At 41.0% G+C, this 22275-nt stretch overlaps 2 protein-coding genes across 9 annotated transcripts in view; one reads left to right on the top strand and one right to left on the bottom strand.

Moving 5' to 3' along the window:
- Positions 1–6955, bottom strand: part of LOC119794668 — a 29975-nt gene extending 23020 nt beyond the window's left edge. For all 7 annotated transcript variants that reach the window (XM_038302309.1, XM_038302310.1, XM_038302311.1 and 4 more), the window contains exons 1-4: positions 6887–6955; positions 4094–4505; positions 2320–3931; positions 1927–2190 (exon numbers count right to left, since the gene is read on the bottom strand). In XM_038302309.1, the coding sequence (XP_038158237.1) occupies positions 1927–2190; positions 2320–3931; positions 4094–4463 (2246 nt within the window). In that variant the 5' untranslated portion in view covers positions 4464–4505; positions 6887–6955. The remainder of the gene's footprint in view (positions 1–1926; positions 2191–2319; positions 3932–4093; positions 4506–6886) is intronic.
- Positions 6956–7933: 978 nt separating this feature from the next.
- On the top strand, positions 7934–18819 carry si:ch211-113j14.1 (sterol 26-hydroxylase, mitochondrial). Of its 2 annotated transcripts, XM_038302268.1 has the most exons (11): positions 7934–8228; positions 10084–10274; positions 10570–10769; positions 10841–11038; positions 11106–11269; positions 14101–14267; positions 17464–17545; positions 17637–17873; positions 17942–18060; positions 18297–18309; positions 18344–18819. In XM_038302268.1, exons 1-9 carry the CDS (start codon positions 7986–7988, stop codon positions 18056–18058), a joined length of 1599 nt encoding a protein of 532 aa, XP_038158196.1. In that variant the 5' UTR covers positions 7934–7985; the 3' UTR covers positions 18059–18060; positions 18297–18309; positions 18344–18819. The 2 variants fall into 2 exon arrangements, with proteins under 2 accessions (XP_038158196.1, XP_038158195.1); XM_038302267.1 differs by having other exon boundaries at positions 18297–18819.
- The last annotated feature ends 3456 nt before the right edge of the window (positions 18820–22275 follow it).

Raw genomic sequence — 22275 nt, 5'->3', positions numbered from 1 at the left:
GATTAATAAAGTATTTCTGAATTTGAAATACAGTGGGGCAAAAAAGTATTTAGTCAGCCACCAATAGTGCAAGTTCTCCCTCTTAAAAAGATGAGAGAGGCCGGTAATTTTCATCATAGATATACCTCAACTATGAGAGACAAAATGAGAAAAAAAAAATCCAGAAAATCACATTGTCTGATTTTTAAAGAATTTATTTGTAAAATATGGTGGAAAATAAGTATTTGGTCAATGACAAAAGTTCATCTCAATACTTTGTTATATATCCTTTGTTGGCAATGACAGAGATCAAACGTTTTCTGTAAGTCTTCACAAAGTTTTCACACACTGTTGCTGGTATTTTGGCCCATTCCTCCATGCAGATCTCCTCTAAAGCAGTGATGTTCTGGGGCTGTCGCTGGGCAACACGGACTTTCAACTCCCTCCAAAGATTTTCTATGGGGTTGAGATCTGGAGACTGGCTAGGCCACTCCAGGACCTTGAAATGCTTCTTACGAAGCCACTCCTTCGTTACCCGGGCGGCGTGTTTGGGATCATTGTCATGCTGAAAGACCCAGCCACGTTTCATCTTCAATGCCCTTGCTGATGGAAGGAGGTTTTCACTCAAAATTTGACGATACATGGCTCCATTCATTCTTTCCTTCACACGGATCAGTCGTCCTGGTCCCTTAGCAGAAAAACAGCCCCAAGCATGATGTTTCCACCCCCATGCTTCACTGTAGGTATGGTGTTCTTTGGATGCAACTCAGCATTCTCTCTCCTCCAAACACGACGAGTAGAGTTTTTACCAAAAAGTTCTATTTTGGTTTCATCTGACCATATGATATTCTCCCAGTCATCGTCTGGATCATCCAAATGCTCTCTAGCAAACTTGAGACGGGCCTTGACATGTACTGCCTTAAGCAGGGGGACACGTCTGGCACTGCAGGATTTGAGTCCCTGGCGGCGTAGTGTGTTACTGATGGTAGCCTTTGTTACTTTGGTCCCAGCTCTCTGCAGGTCATTCACTAGGTCCCCCCGTGTGGTTCTGGGATTTTTACTCACCGTTCTTGTGATCATTTTGACCCCATGGGGTGAGATCTTGCGTGGAGCCCCAGATGGAGGAAGATTATCAGTGGTCTTGTATGTTTTCCATTTTCTAATAAATGATCCCACAGTTGATTTCTTCACACCAAGCTGTTTACCTATTGCAGATTCAGACTTCCCAGCCTGGTGCAGGTCTATCATTTTGTTTCGGGTGTCCTTTGACAGCTCTCTAGTTTTGGCCATGGTGGAGTTTAGAGTGTGACTGTTTGAGGTTGTGGACAGGTGTCTTTTATACTGATAACGGGTTCAAACAGGTGCCATTAATGAAGGTAACGAGTGGAGGACAGAGGAGCCTCTTACAGAAGAAGTTACAGGTCTGTGAGAGCCAGAAATCTTGCTTGTTTGTAACTGACCAAATACTTATTTTCCACCATATTTTGCAAATAAATTCTTTAAAAATCAGACAATGTGATTTTCTGGATTTTTTTTCTCATTTTGTCTCTCATAGTTGAGGTATATCTATGATGAAAATTACCGGCCTCTCTCATCTTTTTAAGTGGGAGAACTTGCACTATTGGTGGCTGACTAAATACTGTTTTGCCCCACTGTATCAGCAAATACATTTTATTTTCTGCTGATTTTGTTGATGTTGTTGCCATTTGGAGCTTGAGGTTTGTTTTTATGAAATACATGAAGGTTCAGAGAAGCACAAAATATCTAATTTATTCTCATCATTGCAATATTACCACATATAACCAATGTTGCAAAGAACTGATTGAACTTAAATAGTCTATGTAGAAGCTTGTTATGGACACAATCTAAGCAGATTTGTAAAATATATCATGGTATTATAACAGGGTCATATAATCCACTCCTAATGTAGAGAAGTACCTTTCTTACCTGAGATTACTGATCTTTGGCAGAGCCTGTAACAGGCAATCACTTAGACTCTGGCAGACAGTAGCTCCTCGGACCCAGTGGAGGCAGACGGTGACCTTTGCATCTTCCCTCTGCATGACTTTCACTGCATTTTCAAACAGCATCTTTTTATCTACGACTGAAAGATGCAGCTGGTTTTCACAGAGATCCAGTAATGTTTTATATCCCGTCTGCCCATTACTGAGAAGGACAACCCTCCATAGCTGCTGAGGCAGAGAGTCACACCTGTAATTTACAGAAAGCTAAATTACTATCCAATATTAGCAATGCATTGCAAAACTGATTTACAATGTTTTTATTTTCAGTATATATCATAATCCTGGGCAGTTATTAACTAAACATGTTAGGTCATACCATTTAACGTGTTGAAGGCATCTAAGTAATTGTCTCATTCCTTGTTCAGATACCGTCACATCCTTTAGGTTCAGACTTATTTTCCTTTCCTTTGACTGAGTGACCATAAAGGCCACAGCTTGGCAGGAATGAGGGTCCAGATTCTCTCCACTGAGGTCCAGATGGAAGTTCAGTTTGTCCAGAAAGGCGATACAGGCTTCAGAGCTCTGGGACTCATACAGACATTGGCATAAGAACAGTGTGTCAACATAAAGCTCAGAGTCATGAGCTTTTTGAAAAAACGTGTCAATCATCTCTTTGAAGAACCATTCCTGTGTTTCTACTAGCTTTTCATCTGGAACCAGACAGCTCATCAAACTGGGGTTCTCCTCATTTAACAGCTGACACATGAAAGGGATCACATGTTTCATGTGTTTCATCTCCTCAGTGAGGCTCTGCTGAAAAACCTCCCTGATCTTCTCTGGATTCTTTAAAAGCCACAGAGCAGCAAAGAACTCCTGCATGGTGTAATGGAGGAAAGCGTGGACAGTCATAGTTTCAGTAAGAGCGACTTTGACATCAAGTGATTTCCGGAAGGAAAGGATGCAGCTGTCCTCAAAGGAAAGTCCTTCCAGGTTCACAGTTTTTCTTTGAGTTGCTTCAAAAGCAGCTTCAGCCAGAGACATGATTTCATCTCTCTTGGTTCTGATGAACTGATTGAGATTCTTCATCCTGGTTCCGTTGCTGTTCATCTGGAGACTAAACCGAACAATATTGATGTATATTTCAGTGACAGTTTTGGGCTGCAGAGAGACACCTGATGAAAAGCTGGCGGCCACCATCAGAGCATACATTGGAACATGAGAAAGAGTCAACAGCTCCACGTTACTCAGAACCTCCTGATGATCTTCACCCAGTGCTTTAGACAGATATGTTTTTATTGTTCCCTCACTGAAGCCTTTCACCTCCACCCTGAACCAGTCTTCTAGACAGAGATCTTCCTCATCATCTGGTCTGCAGGTGATGATGATTTTTGCATGAGAGAGCAGATCTTTCTCTACAAGTTTCTTCATAACCGATGAAGAGAGATCAGTGACTCCGTCTAAAATGATTGTGACATTTTCAGAGTTTCTCTCTATATCCTCTAATATCTCATCTCTGCCCTCATCTGGTTTACTGTAACAATTAAACAGAAGATCCTCCAAACTCATGTCCAGTGGGATGTTGGTCATTTCCCTCATGTCAAAGTAAAACATGTAATCCAGCTCCTTGTCGTCTCTCTCTGACCACAGTCTCAACATTTCATGGCTCAGAGCCGTCTTTCCAGTTCCAGGTTTTCCAACCAGGAGTATATCTTTATCCATTTTCAGCAGTCTAGTGGGGGAGATTTCTGGTATGTCTTCTGGAATGTAAGCCCTTAACTTTTTAGGACGACTCAGTTTGCTTTTCTTGGTTTTATATTTCTTTATTTTGGATGGAGAACATCTATCATTTGTATCTAAGACAAGCGGAGTGTACGACAGATCAGGATTCTGGTTCTGAAAAAGTTTATTACTGGCCTTCCAGAAATCTCTTGATAACTTATTTCCTTTTGATTTCAACTTAGACTGATATCTGTGGCATGGTCTTGACCCTGAAATAAAAGTAACAGCAAGTATATCAATATTTATGATGAAATGTGTTTCTTTGCTCTCATAAGAAATATTTTTGCCATAAACAATGAAATAACTTTGTAAAAGAGTGACCACATTGATAAAAATGTGATCTATATTAAACTGAATCTAGTTTTAAATACCTTGTAGGTAGTTTGTATCAGTTTCTGCTTCTTCTTTAAATGAAAAGCAGCAGATCCATTGATGCAGGTTAAACTCTTTAGCTGTAGTTTCATCACTACCTGGTCTCTCTAAGGTCCTCCTCCTCGTCTCGTAAAGAATCCTCAGTAACTGGTAGCAGGATGCTTCACCTTTTTTAATGACTGAGTCCAGTAATGCTCTGTTTTTATCATAGTCATCTTTCTCTGTCTTTATCTTGTTTACCTCTTCATCATGAAGAACTCCTTTTTGATACAAGTTCTCAAGAATTACTAAGTGGTTCCTTAATTTTCCAACAAGGTGAACTCTGGCATTGCTCAGATATTCCAAGGCAGTCTGTGATGTAGAAGCCATGACTCCAGAGATCCGTTTTCAGACAAAATCAACTTAATTGATCTGAAAGAGTAAAAAAAATATTAAAAGATAAGTTTTCTGTTAGGCCATCATGCATGAACACAGGACAACCTAATCATTAACCATGTAGTCTCACTAAACTTAAATGAAGTACAACGCATCAGTAAAAATGACATATTCCTATTTTTCTGTGATCCAAGAAAATTGAGTCTAGAAACTTCTTTCAAAAGCTATGTTTGAAAATATTTTTTCTCTACTGGAGAAAGATGGCAATGCCACCACCTAGCTGCTGCTGTGTAAAGGTCAGAGGGGGGTTTACCTAGGGTGACCAAACGTCCGTATTTCCCGGGACATATCCGTATTTCACGTCCTGTCCCGGGCGTCCCGGGTTTTTTTTAGAAAGTGAGGAAATGTCCTGATTTCACTGCGCACGACGCTCCGTGTGACGTAATCCCTGAGCCGCGTCAGTGCGGGCAGCCCTGTTCTTAATCAGAGGCTCTGTTCGAAAACCTGGGCTGCATCCTCCAAGGACGCGGTCTACCTAGACTGGATCCTTCGAAGTCCTTGAAAATAAGGAGGCCGGAAGAGTTCTGTCTGTCAATTCAAACAGGTCCACCCTTTTGCGGGTTTTACCGCCGTATGCTCTGTTGCTTAGCAACCGTGAAAGTTGACACACAAAGCAGGAAAATAATGAATACCGAGGTTTTCAAAACTGTTTGTTTATTTATTTATTTTTTTAAAAGTTAAAGTGAACAAAGACTACACTCACAAGAATCCAGAGTGGAATAAAGGTTCCAACCACCGGGAGCAGGAACTAATCAAATCAAATGTAATGATAGAAACCTCAGTCAGTTAAATAACCTGCTGCTGTCATTCTGCACATCTCTGATGTTGCTGCTATTTTCAAATATCCATTATTGTAAAAATGTCCATAGCTGCATATTGGTTATTTATTCTCCAGTTTTATATTGTTAAAACACTTTACAGAATTTTATTGTTTATATTTTAACTCTTCCCTATTATGTTATTCTTATACATTTTTCTAAGGTCCACATTTGTGTGACCATTTTCAATAATCTTTTTGCTGCTGTAAATTTGCCCATTGTGGGACAATAAAGGGATTTTCTATTCTATTCTATAAAAGGGTTAGAAATATCTTAGTAAATCTAAACAATGTATCTACAAAATATATCTGCAAAATCTCTAATATTCAACAACAAAAAATACTTAGTTAAGCATATTGTGCAAAACAATAATAAAAAAATTAAAATCTTATCAGATTTATAGTTCCCACTCTGCAGATCTATTAGAATCTGTCCTTAAATTACAGCCAAACTCATTTACACAGTAACAGATTAAAACCTTTAGATAAACCAAACATTACCACCACATATCTGACTCAATAACCATTAAAACAACTATTTTCATTCATTTCAGACGGAACTATTCACAGAGTTGTATTATTATATTAAACTGAACTTCTAATTTTCACAACTGTTCTGCGCCAAGTAACATTTCCTCTGATCACGGAGCAAATCCCGATGATGAGACATTTGTTCTTTCAATATCACCCCACCCCCGCTCCAAGGTGTCCTGGTTTTCCCAAATGAAAATATGGTCACCCTAGTTTACCACTAGGCAACAATGACCCAATAACTGTTTTACTGACATTTATTTGAGATAATCCAACATCTTTTATAGTACTATCTGCTGCCCATCGACTTAGGAGCAATTACTGCATAACTGCAAGAGTTATTTGATTTCCTAATTGTGTTTTCTTTTTTTAGTATTTATGTATTTAGTAGACGCTTTTATCCAGTCGGGTTTTCATCAAACTGAGCGTGATTGGCTGATGATTTGGTTTATTTACATATATTTATGAATTCGCGAGCGGAGAGACAGCCGAGCGCACAGCTGGTGATGAGTGTGGAGAGAGAATGTGGAGCAGAGACGGAACTGAGAGTGACGACAAGAGTTGTGCGCGCGCCAGACCGGTTTTGAGCGCACGCGCGTTTTCTCACTGCGCGCAGGAAATGGTTCCTGGTCTCTCAAACAGAAGGCAGAGATATTAGCTCCATAGCTCAGCAGATAGTCTTCTACTTTACATGCGAACAGGGCGTTGGTGGTGGAGAGGCCCCTCCAGGTGTCCCTCTCTGGATTTTTGAAAGTTTCCAACAAGGAGGCTTTATTTTATGACCCTTTAAATGAGCTGTTTAATTAACCGGCGCTTTCTTGGTTTCAATTAACATTTTTCTTGTTCCAAACTGAACTTCTATTCGATTTCATGGAAACCTGTAACCGCCACCTCCTTCCGTGATAAAAAAGGAAATAAAATAAGAAGTTTATTCCTCAGAGATAAAAGAAAAGATTTAACCTTAACACATAACAGCAGCTAAAAACATTAAACTATATTTATATCCTACCTGTATGAACATTTGTTCCGCAGACATCAACGATCGCTGCCAGCTTCACTATCGACCATTTCCTGAAATTTTCTTCTTTTTCACTTTCACTGACTGACCGTGTGATAACAGTGAGCATCCACTAGATGGCGGTATTGCACCGAATAGGAGTCAAACAGCAGCAGTGAAAGCTCAGCGCCATTTAAAGGTTGGATATATCCATATATCTCTCTGATAAACAGCCACTATAAACTGATCTATTAACTGAGCATTAAGTGTTTATGAGCAGACTGCAGTGAAATAGACATTGTTAATATCATGTATGTGTGTTATTTTAACTCTAAACATTTCCCATTAAATTATTTCAGGTAGTTTACTCGACAAGGTTTTAAGATGGGTTAAAATAATTGTCACATTATTTAACTAAACATAGAGCAGTTAAATATGTTTATGAATGGTAATTATGTTCATGTTCATATGTGAATATGAATGTTCAGAAATACATATTTTTCCACACAATGTGACGGATAGAAAGGTGAGGCCAAACACTGAGATATTCATGAAATTAAGAGCAGAAAGAGAGGAGCTTTAAAAGCTTTGTCTTTTAGAATCTTCTTATTTTACCTATTCATCTTTTGATTTACTTTATTAAATAAAAGACTGATCTATAAAAGGAAAAATAATTAGACATCAAATTATCAAGTGGGAATGCTTAAGCATTTAAGCACTGCTTAAGCACTTATTTTGTAAATTTTTTGTATTGTCTCTCATTAATTCAAAACAATCTTGTTATTTATCAAGAGATTTGCTAATTTATTTATTTAGTTATTCATTTAAGGTGAATCTTATTCTAATATCATGTTAGCTTCTTAAATGTAACTCACTGATTTGATGTCATATTTAATTCACTGTTTAAAGTTATGAAATTGTGATGAAAAAGATGATTTGATGATAAACAGTGTAATCTTTTTGTCTATTATTGAACACAGCGCTGTCATTGTTTGAAGCTACCAAAGTATCAACCTGCAGGGGGCGCCAAACAATGTTCCACCTGTCCCAAAGAGCTGCATCGCCCCATAGTTTAATCCTCCATCAGCAGTCGGTGCTGTCAGTCTGAACCATGGGCTGCCGCTCAGCTCTAGCCTGGCCTCTCCGCCTCCCTGCGCTCTCCACCCGGACACTGAGAGCACTGCGACCCGAGGCCTCCTCCGCAGTCTGGAGCAGGAGGAACCTGAACGTCCCAGCGGCCAGTAGGCAGGAGGGGAAGCTGAAGACAGCCGCTGACCTGCCGGGGCCCAGCTGGTCCACCACTCTGTACTGGCTGTTTGTTAAAGGATACGCTGACAGGGGCCACTTACTGCAGGTACCGAAGACAAACACTGAGTCTGAGCTGTTTGCATCATTTATTGCTGAAGTTTCTGCTGAATGCATCAACAAGTGTGATGATGTAACCTGCTGCTGTTGAACACAAAGTTTCATTACAGGAAGCAGCTGCTGGGAAGTTTAGCTCCTTTATCTGTATTGATCTAAAGGTCCAGTTTCAAATAATACATTTTATTTATTTTTTATCTAAAGTATTTTGTTTTTACATCTATCACCAAGAGATATTAGTAATATCTAATATCTCTATTAACATATATATTATGTTAACAATTAAAACGATAACATGCTATTGTAAATACTGTAGAAGAATGAATAAGGCAAATAATTTAATAAAACCAAATGGTCTAATGAGAGGGAAAATAAAATTCACAAAATAATCAATAACTTCTTCAAAATAATGTTTTATTTGTACATATGAATCAGAATCAAATTTATTTATCAAGTTTACACAAAAGGTTTAGACTTTTATAAAATAAAAAATATATGTATTTATTTAGTTAAAATTCAGGACAAAAATTACAAAAATATTGAATATAAACAAACTAAATTGAACTGAGTCTTAGTTCAATTCTATTCAGTTTATTTCTATAGGGCCAAATCACAACACATATCATCTCAAGGCACTTTCCAGTTCACCAGATCATCCAGTCAGATTGATTCAAAGTTTTTTATCTAAGGAAAACCAGTTGATTTCATCGACCCATTGACTCAAAGGCAATCCCTCACACTAAGCATGCTTGTAGCGACAGTGGAGAGGAAAAACTCCCTTTTAACAGGAAGAAACCTCCAGCAGAACCAGACTCAGGGTGAGCGGCCATCTGCTGAGGCCGACTGGGGTTCAAGGAGACAGAAGCAGACAAGTTTTTCCTTTTTCAAAGGGGCTTCATTGTCTAAGGCAGTACACAGAGAACTAGCAACCTCATCAACAAAATCATCAACCGGTGAAGGGGAATAAAATTAACTTTTGCCCTCTGCAGCACTGCTCAGCGACACAGAGGAAAGAGAAAGTGAAACAGATTCTTTAAAATATATAACTCCACTATTTGATAATGATCTGCAGAGGTGAACCATTCTTTTGGGGAGGGGAACTCTATTAAAGTAATCCTGAAGGTAATTAAAAATGGTCAGAGAGGACAGGGTTGTGTGGAAATATTGTTATTTCTTCACTTTCAAAGCCATATGTCAGAACAAGATCCAAAGTATGAAGATGAGAATGTGTGGGACTATTCACATTTTGAACAAAGCCATTTAATCCTAAAATCGGATTAAATGCTGCACTTAAGCTATCACCTTCAATATCAATATTAGCATGGATGTTAAAATCCCCCACTATGTCAATATTCAACACCAAATCAGATAAGAACTCAGAAAACCTATCTAAAAATTCAGAGTAAGCCCTAGCCTATGCTAGCCACTCCTTACTACCAGAAATAAAACCATGTGAAAGTGAACAGCGCTCATTAGAAAAGTGCAGCAGAAGGCGCTGTGTTTTAATGTGCTTCTGCAGGTAGAGTTACTTAGATACAGACATATCACAGAAAAAAGAGCTTAATTCAGAGATAGCCTGAACAGCAACATAACACTTAGCAGTCAAAAGGGGAAGTGAACATGATATGTCTCCCCACCAGCAGAGGTAGCACCCTGTAGTGGTTGTTCAAATACACAGGAATGAAAACTGAGTAATTGCATCATAAAATTAGCTAAAACAGCAGAACTGATACCAGAATCAACAGTTGGATCTGTGAGCTTCATGGTTCTGGAAGGAACAGGCATGTTTGGAAAACGGACGGATGTGACTTTAAAAGCGTTTTAACAGCCAGCCATCTTTTCTCCAGTGTTTACAGAAGAGACTGTATGGGCCCATCTGGCGCTCCAGGTTCGGTCCCTTCGACATGGTCAACGTAGCGTCTCCAGAGCTCATAGCTCAGGTGATCCAGCAGGAAGGCCGCTACCCGATTCGAATCGAACTGCCTCACTGGAAGGAGTACCGGGACCTGAGGGGACAGGCGTACGGCCTGCATGTGGAGTGAGTTTGGAGCATTTAGGTCGATCCAGGGTGTCGATTCTTAGACGTCCAGGACGCCACGGTCATTGATAGATAGATGACAGAAGATGTTTCACCTCTGATCTGAAAGACTGATTCAGTTCTTCATCTCTGGTTTAATTCTCCTAAACATTAAGATTTAAAAATAAGTGGTTGTGTATCTTTAGAATCCCTTTAACCTTTTTAGATGTGGTTTCCTGATCCATCTGGTGTTTATTTGAACTTCTCCTAACCGTCTGATCCAGAGAAACTCCAACAGTTTCCTGTGATTGTGCAGGACAGGGCCAGAGTGGTACCGGATCCGCAGCGTCCTGAACCCCAAGATGCTGAAGCTGCAGGAGGTTTCAGCCTACGCCCCCGTCATCCACCAGGTGGTGGGAGACCTGCTGGGACGGGTGGAGCTTCTTCGCAGTCGCAGTCCAGACCGGGCCACAGTTCGTAATCTGGCAGCTGAGCTCTACAAGTTTGGCTTTGAAGGTGGGAGTTGCTGCAGGTCCAGACTTTCAGATGATGAAGGTGGAGCAGGTTGTGACTCCTCCACCCTGCAGGTATTTCTGCTGTCCTGTTTGAGACCAGGCTGGGCTGCCTGCAGGAGGAGATCCCCGAAGACACGCTGCGCTTCATAGCTGCTGTCAACAACATGCTGACGCTGTCTGACATTGTTATCCTGATGCCATGCTGGAGCCGCAGCATCCTCCCCTTCTGGAAGCGCTTCGTCCAGGCCTGGGACGACCTTTACGATGTAGGTATGTCACTGCACAAATGGAAGAGTCCTTTAGGTTGGTCTCAGTAACGCCGTCCTCGGCTCTGCAGCTCAGAAACTGGTGGACAGAAGAACGGCTGAACTGAAAGCTCAGATGTGCAGCGGGGAGCCTGCAGAGGGCATGTACCTGACATACCTGCTGTCATCCGACAAGCTGAGCCGAGCTGAAATCTACATCAGTGTGACGGAGCTGATGCTGGGAGGGGTCGACACGGTGAGGAGGCCACATTCCTACTTTCTTTGTTAGCAGTTGGCTGTAAGATGTGAAGCAAAGGCAGAGGAAGAAACGAAACCCAAGGTCCTCTTCAGTTTTTTCTTTATGAGGAAGGATGCGCTCTGAGCAGTCTGATTCTTATTTCATATTGTTAGTGCAACTCTTACCTAGAACACCAACCTACTTCTCTTCTGTTTTGATGTAGAGGTTCTGTTGCTCTATGAAAACAACCAGGAAAGCTGTTGAAATGGCGTCTTTTTTTAAATAATGACTTAGACAACATTTATGGTCAGTTTGTATACACAGTGTACACCAAGCGAAATTTCGTTTTGTACAGCTCTCACGACATTTCCGTTTCTTAAAGTGCAGCGGTTATCAGATGTAAACATTGCGGGACAAAAAACATGGTCCAAAAAAACGCATTGATATGGAAGTTCAGAGCATTAACTATATATGGTGCAGTTATGCAGTGTTTTTGTTTGGTGATATCAGAGTGATGCAGAGTCTGTGACATGATTTAGAGTTTTTTTCAACATTTTTCAACATTTTCAACATTCATTGATGATGTCATGGGCTCAGGACATGCACTGCTGGGATGAAATGTCTTTAATGGAGGCAAGAAGAGCTGTTCTCACTACCCTTCCCACCTTTTTCCAGTCTTAGGCGCTGCAGCCTCCACAGCACACAGTGAGACAACTGCTCAGAACGCTCTCTATGGTGCTTCTGGAGAAGGCGGTGAGGATGGGTGGGGCCAGGTGGGCTCTCCTCATCCTCCGCAAGAAGTACATGCACATAATCATGATCAGGTGAGGGTGTCTGTGATGTGCACCCCCAGGAATTTGGTGCTGCTGACCACCTCTACAGCTGAGCTGTTGATGAGCAGTGGAGCGTGGTTAGGCCAGTTCTTCCTGAAGTCCACCATGATCTCCTTGGTCTTCTCCACCTTCAGGATCAGGCTATCTCTGCACGAGCCCACCAGCTGCTCCACCTCCTTTCAGTAGTTCTGGTCGTTTTCATCTCTCTAAGAGGCCTACTACCATGGGGTCGTCTGCAAATTTCACCATGTGATTGATGGTGAACCAGTCATGTGTCATCAGGGCGAACAGCAGGGGGCTCAAGATGCAGCCCTAAAGGGAAAGCGTGTGCTTAGGCTGATGACATCAGAGGTGTTCTGTTCAGCCCGGACTAACTGACTCAAAGGAATTGACCATTGGAAACATTCGCTTAGAAAATATGCAAATTGAAGCGGACAAATGGGTGCATCCCTTTGGAATAGGGGTCGTTTGGCTTCTTTGTTAGCCTGCAATGCCCCATACCTGTCTATGTCTCTTAAAGGGGGTCGTTAAAGGGAATTGTTGGCCTGGCTGAACAGGTGAGGTCTTATATTCCCCTATAAAGAGGTCGGGGTTGCGATGATAGCGTGAAGGAATCAACTCTATCGCTGCATTGTAGGTTTTTGAGAGATGAAATCTGAGCCCCCCCCCCCTGTTTAAGGTTGGTTACATAGATGACTTCCTTCACACCCCTTTCAAACCAACTGTCTTCTTTGTTCAAATTGTGAACATTCTGGTCCTTAAAAGAATGTCCATCTTCACTCTGGCGGCGTCTTTGCTGGGTTCAAACCCAGTTTGGTGTAATTGAATAAGTCAATGAATCTGTGTAAAGGAATTAAGTTGTAAAAATTATTTGTTTTTGTACATCAATTGTTTGTGGAGGTAATAGATGGACAAAACTGATTAATGAGAAGAAATCAGAAATAAGAGGGCCTGAGGGGAGGGGCTTAAACTATTTAATGAGGGCTGTGGGAAGAAAAGCGGCCATTTTTGTTTTCTGTTTCTTTGTTACATTGCTGATAACTGGAGGGAGGCTGAGGCCCAGAGGATCTTCTATATGTTTAGTTTCTTTTGCACCCTGTTTTGAGCTTTTGAGCACAATAAATCACCAACACCGGTAACCCGACTGAGCCTGGATTCTTGGAGGCCAAAGAACCCCGTCACAGTGACCCAAATCATCACTGTTACTGTTATTATATAGTAAATTAAACCATTACTGTTAAATTGTATGTATTGTCCAATTGTTTATTTGAATTCTTATTCCGGATTAGTTGGAGACATACACTAGGCTATATCAGCCCCACCAAAAATATTTTTCACCAGCCGCCACTGACAGCTACATGTAAGAATGTCACTCATCAGTGATCGGTGTGGAGCTGAATCACAGCTCTTTGTCTTCACCACCAATCAGCTCCGTGTTTACCTGCGACCGATGTCTGGATGAGTCAGAACTAAAGCATTTCACTTCGCTGCTCCTCGGCTCATTGCTGTTGTAAAAATAAAACACATGCCCAGACCTGACAGAGACGACGAAACAAAGAAAGCACGTTATGTTAGAGTGACGACAAACCGCCGCTCCACGAGCTGCAGAGTGGCTCAGACGGACTGCAGACCGAGCCGGAGTGTCACCCAACCCGTCCGTCTGCTTTCATGCTTCAGCCTGAGGGGTTCTGGCTCCAAGAGATAGGGATCATCCCAGACATGCAGCAGATATTCAACTGGATCATCCTTGATTCTCATCTGAAGGGATTCCACAGCATAAAGCTTTTAAGCAGAAAAACAAACACTTTGTGCTTGTAGGGTTTAAAGTAAATTCCTCCAGATCATTTCCTTATGCAGAATTAAGCTTTCCAGCAGCAGGAGAATGAAAAGAATGGAACCCTAAAATAGCTCCAGGTGGAATTCCTTTTACAGCACGTTTGTAAAGACTTGATGACATCATGTTATTTATGATCCTTTAGATGTGATTCATGGGAGTGTTTTCCCCCCCCCCCCCAGACATCTAACACCCTGTCCTGGGCGTTGTACCATCTAGCGAGAGACCGCAGGGTTCAGGAGCGCCTGCACAGAGAAGTAGAGTCTGTCTGTCCTGACGAGCAGCAGCCGACCACGGGCGACCTGAGCAGGATGCCGTACCTGAAGGCCGTCATTAAGGAGACGTTACGGTGAGAGGACTGAAAAGTGGTCAGGTTGGTTCAGAGAAGCATGAAGCCATGGCTCACATCCAGTTAAAGGGCAAACCAGGCCAACAAGCTGAGATCCCATCATCTTCTTTTTCTCTGCTGCTCCCATTTTATTCAAAATGAAAAGTTTGGAAAACAGAAAAGAAACATTTATTATTTTTGCTAATTAGCTGCTTTACTACAGGTTGTCCACAACTGGTTAGTATCTATAGGGTTAAACAGCTACAGCTACTTATGTTTGCATGTATGTGGCCAAAAATTCTAGTAAAGAGTCGACTTGATCGGTTACGAGATGAGGAGGAACCATCAGACAGCTCTTTACCTGCAGGCAGTGGGACGGGATAATCAGGCACAGAAGTGCTGCACCCAGACCCGCCCTCACTGAGTGGGTCCTTAAGAAGAAAGACTAAAAACACCCAGATTCCTTAGAGAAAGAGGTTATTCTGCTCACCGCCGTGGAACAGTTTAGTCAGGACGTATCACAGAAGCTTCTGCTCACCCTCAACCAATCATGGGAGCATTTCTGATAAACTATAACATAAGGAAACTGAGGCTGGTTCTGCTTTTTATTTATGTCTACATGAATGAATACCGTTTCAAAAACACCCAGAGATACAGGTTTTACTTTGTTTAGCATCTAAATCAGTTAACCAATTAAAAATCAGTGTGGTCTGAATAAAGAAAATCAACAAACAGTAAAGGTACGGAGACATTTTTAATCATAATCCGTTACTTTAAACTGAATTTAAAACTCAAATAAAAAGCAGATTTTTATGCATCCATGTTATACCTTGAATTAAAAAAAAATATATATATTTTGCCATTTTAAAATCTAAAGTGATTTTTTGAAGTAGAGAACAACAATCGTTCAGTTTGGTATATAGACAATTTCCTGAATTAGATGTTTTATAAAACACCAGAACTGACCGTTTTTATCTTTATTTCTTTCACTCAAAATCACATCAAAATTCCAAGCCGATTGGAATCAAGGAAAAGATTTTATTACCTTTGTAACATAAAAAAAATATGGATATTTTGATGGAAAAAATTAAAACTTGCCCGAATATATTAAGAAAAACATGAAAAACACTCTGACAGTGAAGGAAACACATTTTTTTGGTCCAGCATAATCTTGGAGGCATTAATGATGATACTGGCACTTACATTTTTTTAGTTTATAAACCTAAATAGAATAACTAGGCTTATTAACTTTACTTTTTAACTTTTCTATTAGTTTCCAACTTAATTTCCAGTCGGTAATATATCATTCAAGGGCTCATCTAATTGGTCAAATGCAAAAATAAGATGTACAGCCATGTAGCAGGATATTTGCTGAATGGCTGGATATAGATCTTGTGTTTCTAGACCTCACTGTGGGACGGGGGCGGTGACTCCATTTGTAAGAGGTTTGCAAGGGATCAGAAACGGTAACTTCCCCTATAAAGGGTCAGTGAGAGCAGTGGGCTTTAGGCTGCCCTGCAAGGCTTTAAACCTGGGTTTGAATGGAGACTAAGCCATTCTCAAGCACATATCAAGGAGCTCATTTTGAGCCTGGATCCAGATTTATTGTTGATTCTGTTCATGGTGGAGAATCCTGCTTCACAGCAGCAGGTTGAGCCAAACATCCTCTAAATGTGCAGGGTCATCTTTGAGCACGCCATTTCACTTTTCTTTCACCAGTTCACTGCAGTTCTTCCAGCAGTCCACACTTTCTCTGCTCTCTTTTTCTCATGGTCTTCTCCTTCTTTCCCATCGCCCGGCTTGCCACAGGTTTGCCTGCTGTGTCTAAAAGCAGCAGCAGCAGCAACCCAGACTGACAGCTCATTGGCTCATTTGGATCACGTGCAGCCTGGAGCCGGACGCTCCCCAGGGCTTTACCGTATTAACAGGAGAAGAGGAGCAAGTGAAGTTAGACACTGTCGCTGGACAACATGCGGTAATTTATAAATGTTTTAAATCAGGTTGGGTCTGGATCCAGACCACGGTCCGCTAATCCGTGACCTCTGGTCTAGAGAGACCGCATCTCAGGTTTCAACCACAGCGACTCCGAATCTGGGATCACAATCATCACTGCAGCTTCCATGATTCCAACTGGAAGCAGCTGGACTTTTCAGCCTCCGTGCATTTATTATGTAGGAATAATATCGTTATTTTCAATAATAATCTTTTTATTCTGAAACAATGCAGCTGAAGTTCTAATCTGTTATAGTTAAACTTGACGTTTTGCCTCAATCATCTAAAACCAGGAAGTAAATAATGTTTTAAAGGAGTTTTTTGTCCCTTTTTATGACCCATTTCAGATAAAAACATGAAACCCAGCTGGTTATCAAAGAAAACCTGATAAGTTTCTGGTCTAAAACAGTCGCGGTTGTTTGACGAGGAGAAACTGTTGTTTCTGTTCTTATCTTCCTCCACGGTTACTGAAGCAGCTACAAACATTCAGCTGGAATGTTCTGGACCGGTTCCTGCCTTCCTGCTTGCTCAATCAAAGCCTGATCCACATCTAACCAAAGCCTCAACTGCAAGCTCAAGTTGGCACTTGTGTGTTTTTCTCTCGTTTAGATTAAATGCATGAAATAAAACCATCGGGATCATTTTGGGTTTTATGAGACTGAATGAAAAAGTTTGATCCTGTTTGTAGAAGCAAATACTGGGTTTTTATTTTATTTTTGGGTTACCATGATACAGCCACCTCCGTGTTTGATGCAGCAATCCAGTTTTCCTTAGTTTATTTATAATTTATAATGAAAAAACAACTCTTCTTAATCTGTTGTTTTCCTGAAATGTTTCTTCTTTATCATCTTTAGATGAGCAGGAGGTTTTTAATTTCTGTTTCTGTCCAGTTAAAACCGATGCCATATTTCAACGTAACCTTTGACTTCTCTGTTCATCGTGAAGGTGTTCTCCATATTGACTGGGAGGATTTATTTTAAAATCTGCAGAGAAAGATGGGAGAAGTTGTGTTTTTCTGGAGTTTAGTAACTTCATTTCTCAACGTTCAGCTGTCTGCACTGCATGTTTTGTCATATCAGAGCCGCAGGTCTGCTCTCTAACGTGAGGTACAGCAACTGTTTCCTGTTCCCTCTGTGCTGCGGTGGCCCCTCTGAGCAGCTGTTTTTCATCAGTCTTGCTCATCCTTTCAGCTCTAAGACATTCTAAAAGTCTCCTTGTTCCTCAGCCTGTATCCTGTGGTGCACGGAAACGGGCGCTTCGTTTCAGAGAATGAGGTGGTGGTGGACAACTACTGGTTCCCCAAGAAGGTAGCGACACAGATTTCTCCAGCTAATGAGTAAATGTAAAGACTTCAGCTGGTTCTCTCTGTAGATAATCTTTATTCCTGTTTGTCTGCAGACCCAGTTCCACCTGTGTCACTATGCAGCCGCCCACGATGAAGCCGAGTTTACCAAAGCGGAGGATTTCATCCCGGAGCGCTGGCTGAATGTGGAGCCTCCCAGCAGACACGCCGGCAGAGCCAATCCGGGCTTCTACCAGCACCACCCCTACAGCTTCATCCCGTTTGGAGTGGGCGTGCGGGGCTGCGTGGGGAAGAGGCTGGCAGAGATGGAGATGCACTTCGCTCTGTCCAGGGTGAGTGACGGAGACCCAGAGCGCAGCGGAGATGCTCCAGAGCTCTGACCGTCTGTGTCTTCCTGCAGCTGATCCAGCGTTATAAGGTGGAGCCGGAAGACGGAGCGCCGGTCGTGGAGCCCAAAACACGAACTCTGCTCATCCCTTCAGAACCCATCAACCTGCGGTTCCTACCACGAACCTAAAGGTGGCAGCAGAAATAAGCTTACTGGTTTCTTCATGTTTATTAAAAACATGCAACAATTTGAAGAATTTCTGCTTCACAGTGACAAACACAAAGTAGAGCAGACGTTTAGGTCACTTCCTCCTCACTGCACACATTTAACCCTGCTTCTGTTCTCCAGATATAGATTCCTGCTCTTAGAGTTCATTTTACAGTCTAATGATGAATCCTTTCTTTTCTTTATTCTTTATTTCTTCAAGGTTACCAGGAAGCGACGACATCTCTTCTAAAAACCTAGATGCATAAAGTCTGGGCCAAACGCTCACATTCTGCTCGCTGCCCTGCAAATGGAGAAGCACAAATACAGCAAGTTACCATGAGGTTTTAATAAACAGGGTTAAATACCAGTGTTAGAAATAGGACAGCATCACCTCTTCAAAGGCGCATACTGTTTATGTAAATCCTGCACAAACTAAATTCCACTTCATCTCTAATGATGCTTTAGATTGGCAGACATTAGCTTACACTCAAACCTTTTTTTAAAGATGGTGTTAGTGTTGGTGGGCTTTATTTTTTAGGTCAGCTGACAGGAAATGGGGTTGAGAGGTGGGGAAGACTGGGTTTGGGACTTTATGAAGACACGGCAGCGTTCAGGACCAAGGCCTGCCGTAGGAAGAATGGCTTATGCAGCATTCCATTCCACTCCCTGCAGCTTTTTCCTTACTGTACCCGATATCCTGGCCATTAAGGAGACAGACCGCAAGCTTACAGCACCATAGAGTTTTTTTTCAATATTTTCAAAGCTCCTTCGCCTCATCCTGGAGTGACAGGAATTTCTTACAGTTGTTCACAATTCTTTGATCATTTATGGACCAGATCATGAGGAGCAGTTGCTTGCCTGCCAGGGTCTCATATGTGTCCATTGTGGAGGAAATGACCTAAAAGCTCAGTCAGGACTTTGACTAGGCCAGGTATGGCCCAAGTCTGTTCTAGAGGGCTGCTGTCCTGCAGGTTTTAGAGGTTTTCCTGCTTTAGCAAAGCTGATTCTGATGATTGCAGTCCAGCCAATGATAACTGTATCAATGAAAACCAGCTGTGCTGGAGCAAAGAAACCTCATAAAACTGCAGGACAGCGGCCTTCGAGAACTGACTTTGGGCGCGCCTGGCCTAGGCCATTACAGCACCTAGAGTCTATTGTCTTTAATGCATAAATCTGCTGCTGCTCGTCTCGTCTGTTTCTGTTTGGCTGTGACTCCATCCTGGAGAGAAATATCAGCTATGCTGCTGCCATCAACACCTTTGTTTCTTGGAGCTTGGCCTGTTTTCCAGTGTAGTCCTGTTTCTCCGACTGTGACTAACTGGATGTGCTCTCTTCATCCTCTGACATGGGAGCTGGCTCGGAGCTCGTCTGCCTGGCTGTGTGTTTCCTGGACGGGGCCGCCTGTGGAGCTGGTTGACAGTTGCCTTTTGTATCTATGCTTCTTTTTCTATGTCTGCTTCTGTCTCCTTGAACCCCAGTGGGCCTCAGCAGATGGCCGCTCACACTGAGCCTGGTTCTGCTGGAGGTTTCTTCCTGTTCAAAGGGAGTTTTTCCTCTCCACTGTCGCTACAGGCATGCTTAGTGTGAGGGAGAAGTGGGAATGGTTTTCTGAGGCCATCCCTGCCGGAAAACGCTGCCTTTGGCTCGTTATTACAGCTGCCCAGAGCTCCAGTCCGTAGGCGGTTCCCTATAGCGCTGCCTTTATCTCTGTGGAAAGATAGGAGCCACATTGCGGATTTTACACTTTATCCTGCACAGTTTGAAATATAAAAAAAAAACCTCAGCACAAGTGTGGCGAGTACTTCCTCTGGTCGTCATGTGACCTTTGCCCTCCAACGCCTCACTTAGGCCTGTAGAGTCTCAGGCGGAGCTCTTGGATTCTGTGTCAGCACTCTGACCTTGCTGTGGATTTGTTGGGACAATCTGAGCAGAACGTTTTTCCACTGGTGAAAATAAAACCTCTGATTGTTTCACAGATTCAGTTAAATTCAGTTTATTTCTATAGCTCCAATTCACATCATGTCATCTCAGGTCACTTTCCAGTTCACCAGATCATCCAGTCAGATTGATTCAAAGTTTTCTATCTAAGGAAAACCAGCTGATCGACTCATTGACTCTTCAGCAATCCCTCACACTAAGCATGCTTGTAGCGACAGTGGAGAGGAAAAACTCCCTTTGAACAGGAAGAAACCTCCAGCAGAACCAGGACACAGAGCCGTTGAAATAAAAAAGTGGAACATGTGTTTGTTAATGATCTAAAGGGAAAAGAAGATTAGTTCATTTAGATGATGCCGGTTACAAAGTGAAGCCTGAGACCCTCAGAGATTCAGATACAGAGGTAGAACCAAAATGCTAACAGGAACTTGGATTAAATGAAGAATCAGACTTAGGCAGACATGAGGACACAAAGACCTGAGAATTATGAAAGGAACCAGCAAATAAAATGGCAGCCAGACTGCTTCTATACCGGCGAAGAAGGCAGGAAGGCGGCGATGCAGTCAGGAGTTACTGGAGGAGGAAATGGAAAACAGCTGAGGCAAATGAAGGGAATGAGAGCTGAAGGAGGAAGAAAATAATTAAATAAAAATATCTTTACAAGATGGATGAACTAAATTGACAGCAACAACCTAACAACTGATATATTTTCAGGTATATTTCTACTTCCTTGGTTCTAATAAGCTTTCTTCACATGTCATGTTATTTTTGTCTTAAAAAGATGATTATTGATTTAACAGAAATATGTTTTTATTCTTGAATTCTGTTTAACATCCTTTTTCTAACTTTGTTTAAAAAACAGTTTTCAGATATATATTTTTTTCAATGCATACAACTTATGAATTGTTTTAAATTTAATGTTAAAAACATTCTTAAACAGATAAGAGGATTTTCTTTGATGTTGTTTGCTGTCAAATCAGAAAAAGCTGCTAAATGTCCTGCTTTTTTATCCTGTTGCACATTTATTATGCATCATTTTGGATACAAACCTCCATTAATAAAACTTTGGAACAATGTTTGTTGATGGAAATTATTTCTAAAAGCAACACTTGGTCAAATAAATGCACACCTCCAGTTTGATGACGCCACACCAGAAACAGATCACTGCAAAATATCTAAATCTTGATAAGTCATTTTTTTTCTTAAAATAAGTGCATTTGTTCTTGAATTGAGGGGACAAAAGATACATCTTGACAATGGAACAAGAAATTTAGATTTAGAATAGGAAAACACAAATGCATTGTCTTATTTAAGTAAATATTATCTAATTATCTTATTTTAAGAGTAAAAATACTGATTCCATTGGCAAACTATCCCATTTACCTACTTAAATCAAGGGTAAATACACTTAATTTAAGATATTTTCACTTATTTCTAGATTGTTTTTCCAGTGATCCAGATCTTTTCAACAGACTTCACTGCAAAAACAATCTAGAAATAAGTAATAATTCTTAAAATTTGTGTTTTCAACCTTAATTTGAGTAGGTAAATGAGATAATTTGCTAATAGAATGAGTATTTTTACTCCTAAAATACGATAATTAGATATTATGCACTTGATATAAGACAATGCAGTTGTTTTTTTCTTATTTTAGATTTAAATTGTCTTGTTTGGTATACCTCCTCTTTTCAAGTACAAATGCACTTTTTAGAAGAAATTACTTTTTAGATTTAAAATTTTTGCAGTGTTCTGTTCATTAAAACTTCTCTGTGATGTATAAATGATGCCACAACAATTAGCATTAAAGATCTTTTAACATCTAATGCGGCATTTATTCTAGGAACACTACAAAAAATGTAAATCTAAATAAGTAATTTTTTCCTATAACAAGCACACTTTTTCTTGAACTGAGGTGGTAAGTGAGACACTTTGCCAATGGAACAAGACAATTTACATTTAAAATAAGAAAAAAAATTAATTGTCTTTTTTCAAGTGCATATTATCTAATTATCTTATTTTCAGAGTAAAAATATACTGATTCCATTGGCAAATAAACTTATATACCTACTCAAATTAAGGGTATATAGACTAAATTTAAGACATTTTAAATTATTTCTGGATCGTTTTTGCAGTGAAGCAGTCACAGCCGCCCTTTAAACCAGCAATCACTTCCTGGTCCAGCTTTAGCCTCTTTGCCAAACATCCATCAGCGTCCCTCGTCTGTTTACACTCATGTATACAAAATGACAAAATACATCTAAGTC

The sequence above is a fragment of the Cyprinodon tularosa genome, unplaced genomic scaffold, assembly GCF_016077235.1.
Source record: "Cyprinodon tularosa strain WSP-4 unplaced genomic scaffold, ASM1607723v1 ctg486, whole genome shotgun sequence".
NCBI classification, from domain to species: Eukaryota; Metazoa; Chordata; class Actinopteri; order Cyprinodontiformes; family Cyprinodontidae; genus Cyprinodon; species Cyprinodon tularosa.
Note: the sequence above shows the minus strand (reverse complement) of the source record. Positions and strands in the feature narration are given on the sequence as shown.

What these genes read in the sequence shown, in the direction of transcription:
- si:ch211-113j14.1 (XM_038302268.1), top strand. Translation starts at nt 7,986, where the DNA reads ATGGGCTGCCGCTCAGCTCTAGCCTGGCCTCTCCGCCTCCCTGCGCTC. An exon ending in GCGTACGGCCTGCATGTGGA is followed by an intron (nt 10,275 to 10,569) that starts GTGAGTTTGGAG and finishes GTGATTGTGCAG; the next exon opens with GACAGGGCCAGAGTGGTACC. An exon ending in GTCATTAAGGAGACGTTACG is followed by an intron (nt 14,268 to 17,463) that starts GTGAGAGGACTG and finishes CTTGTTCCTCAG; the next exon opens with CCTGTATCCTGTGGTGCACG.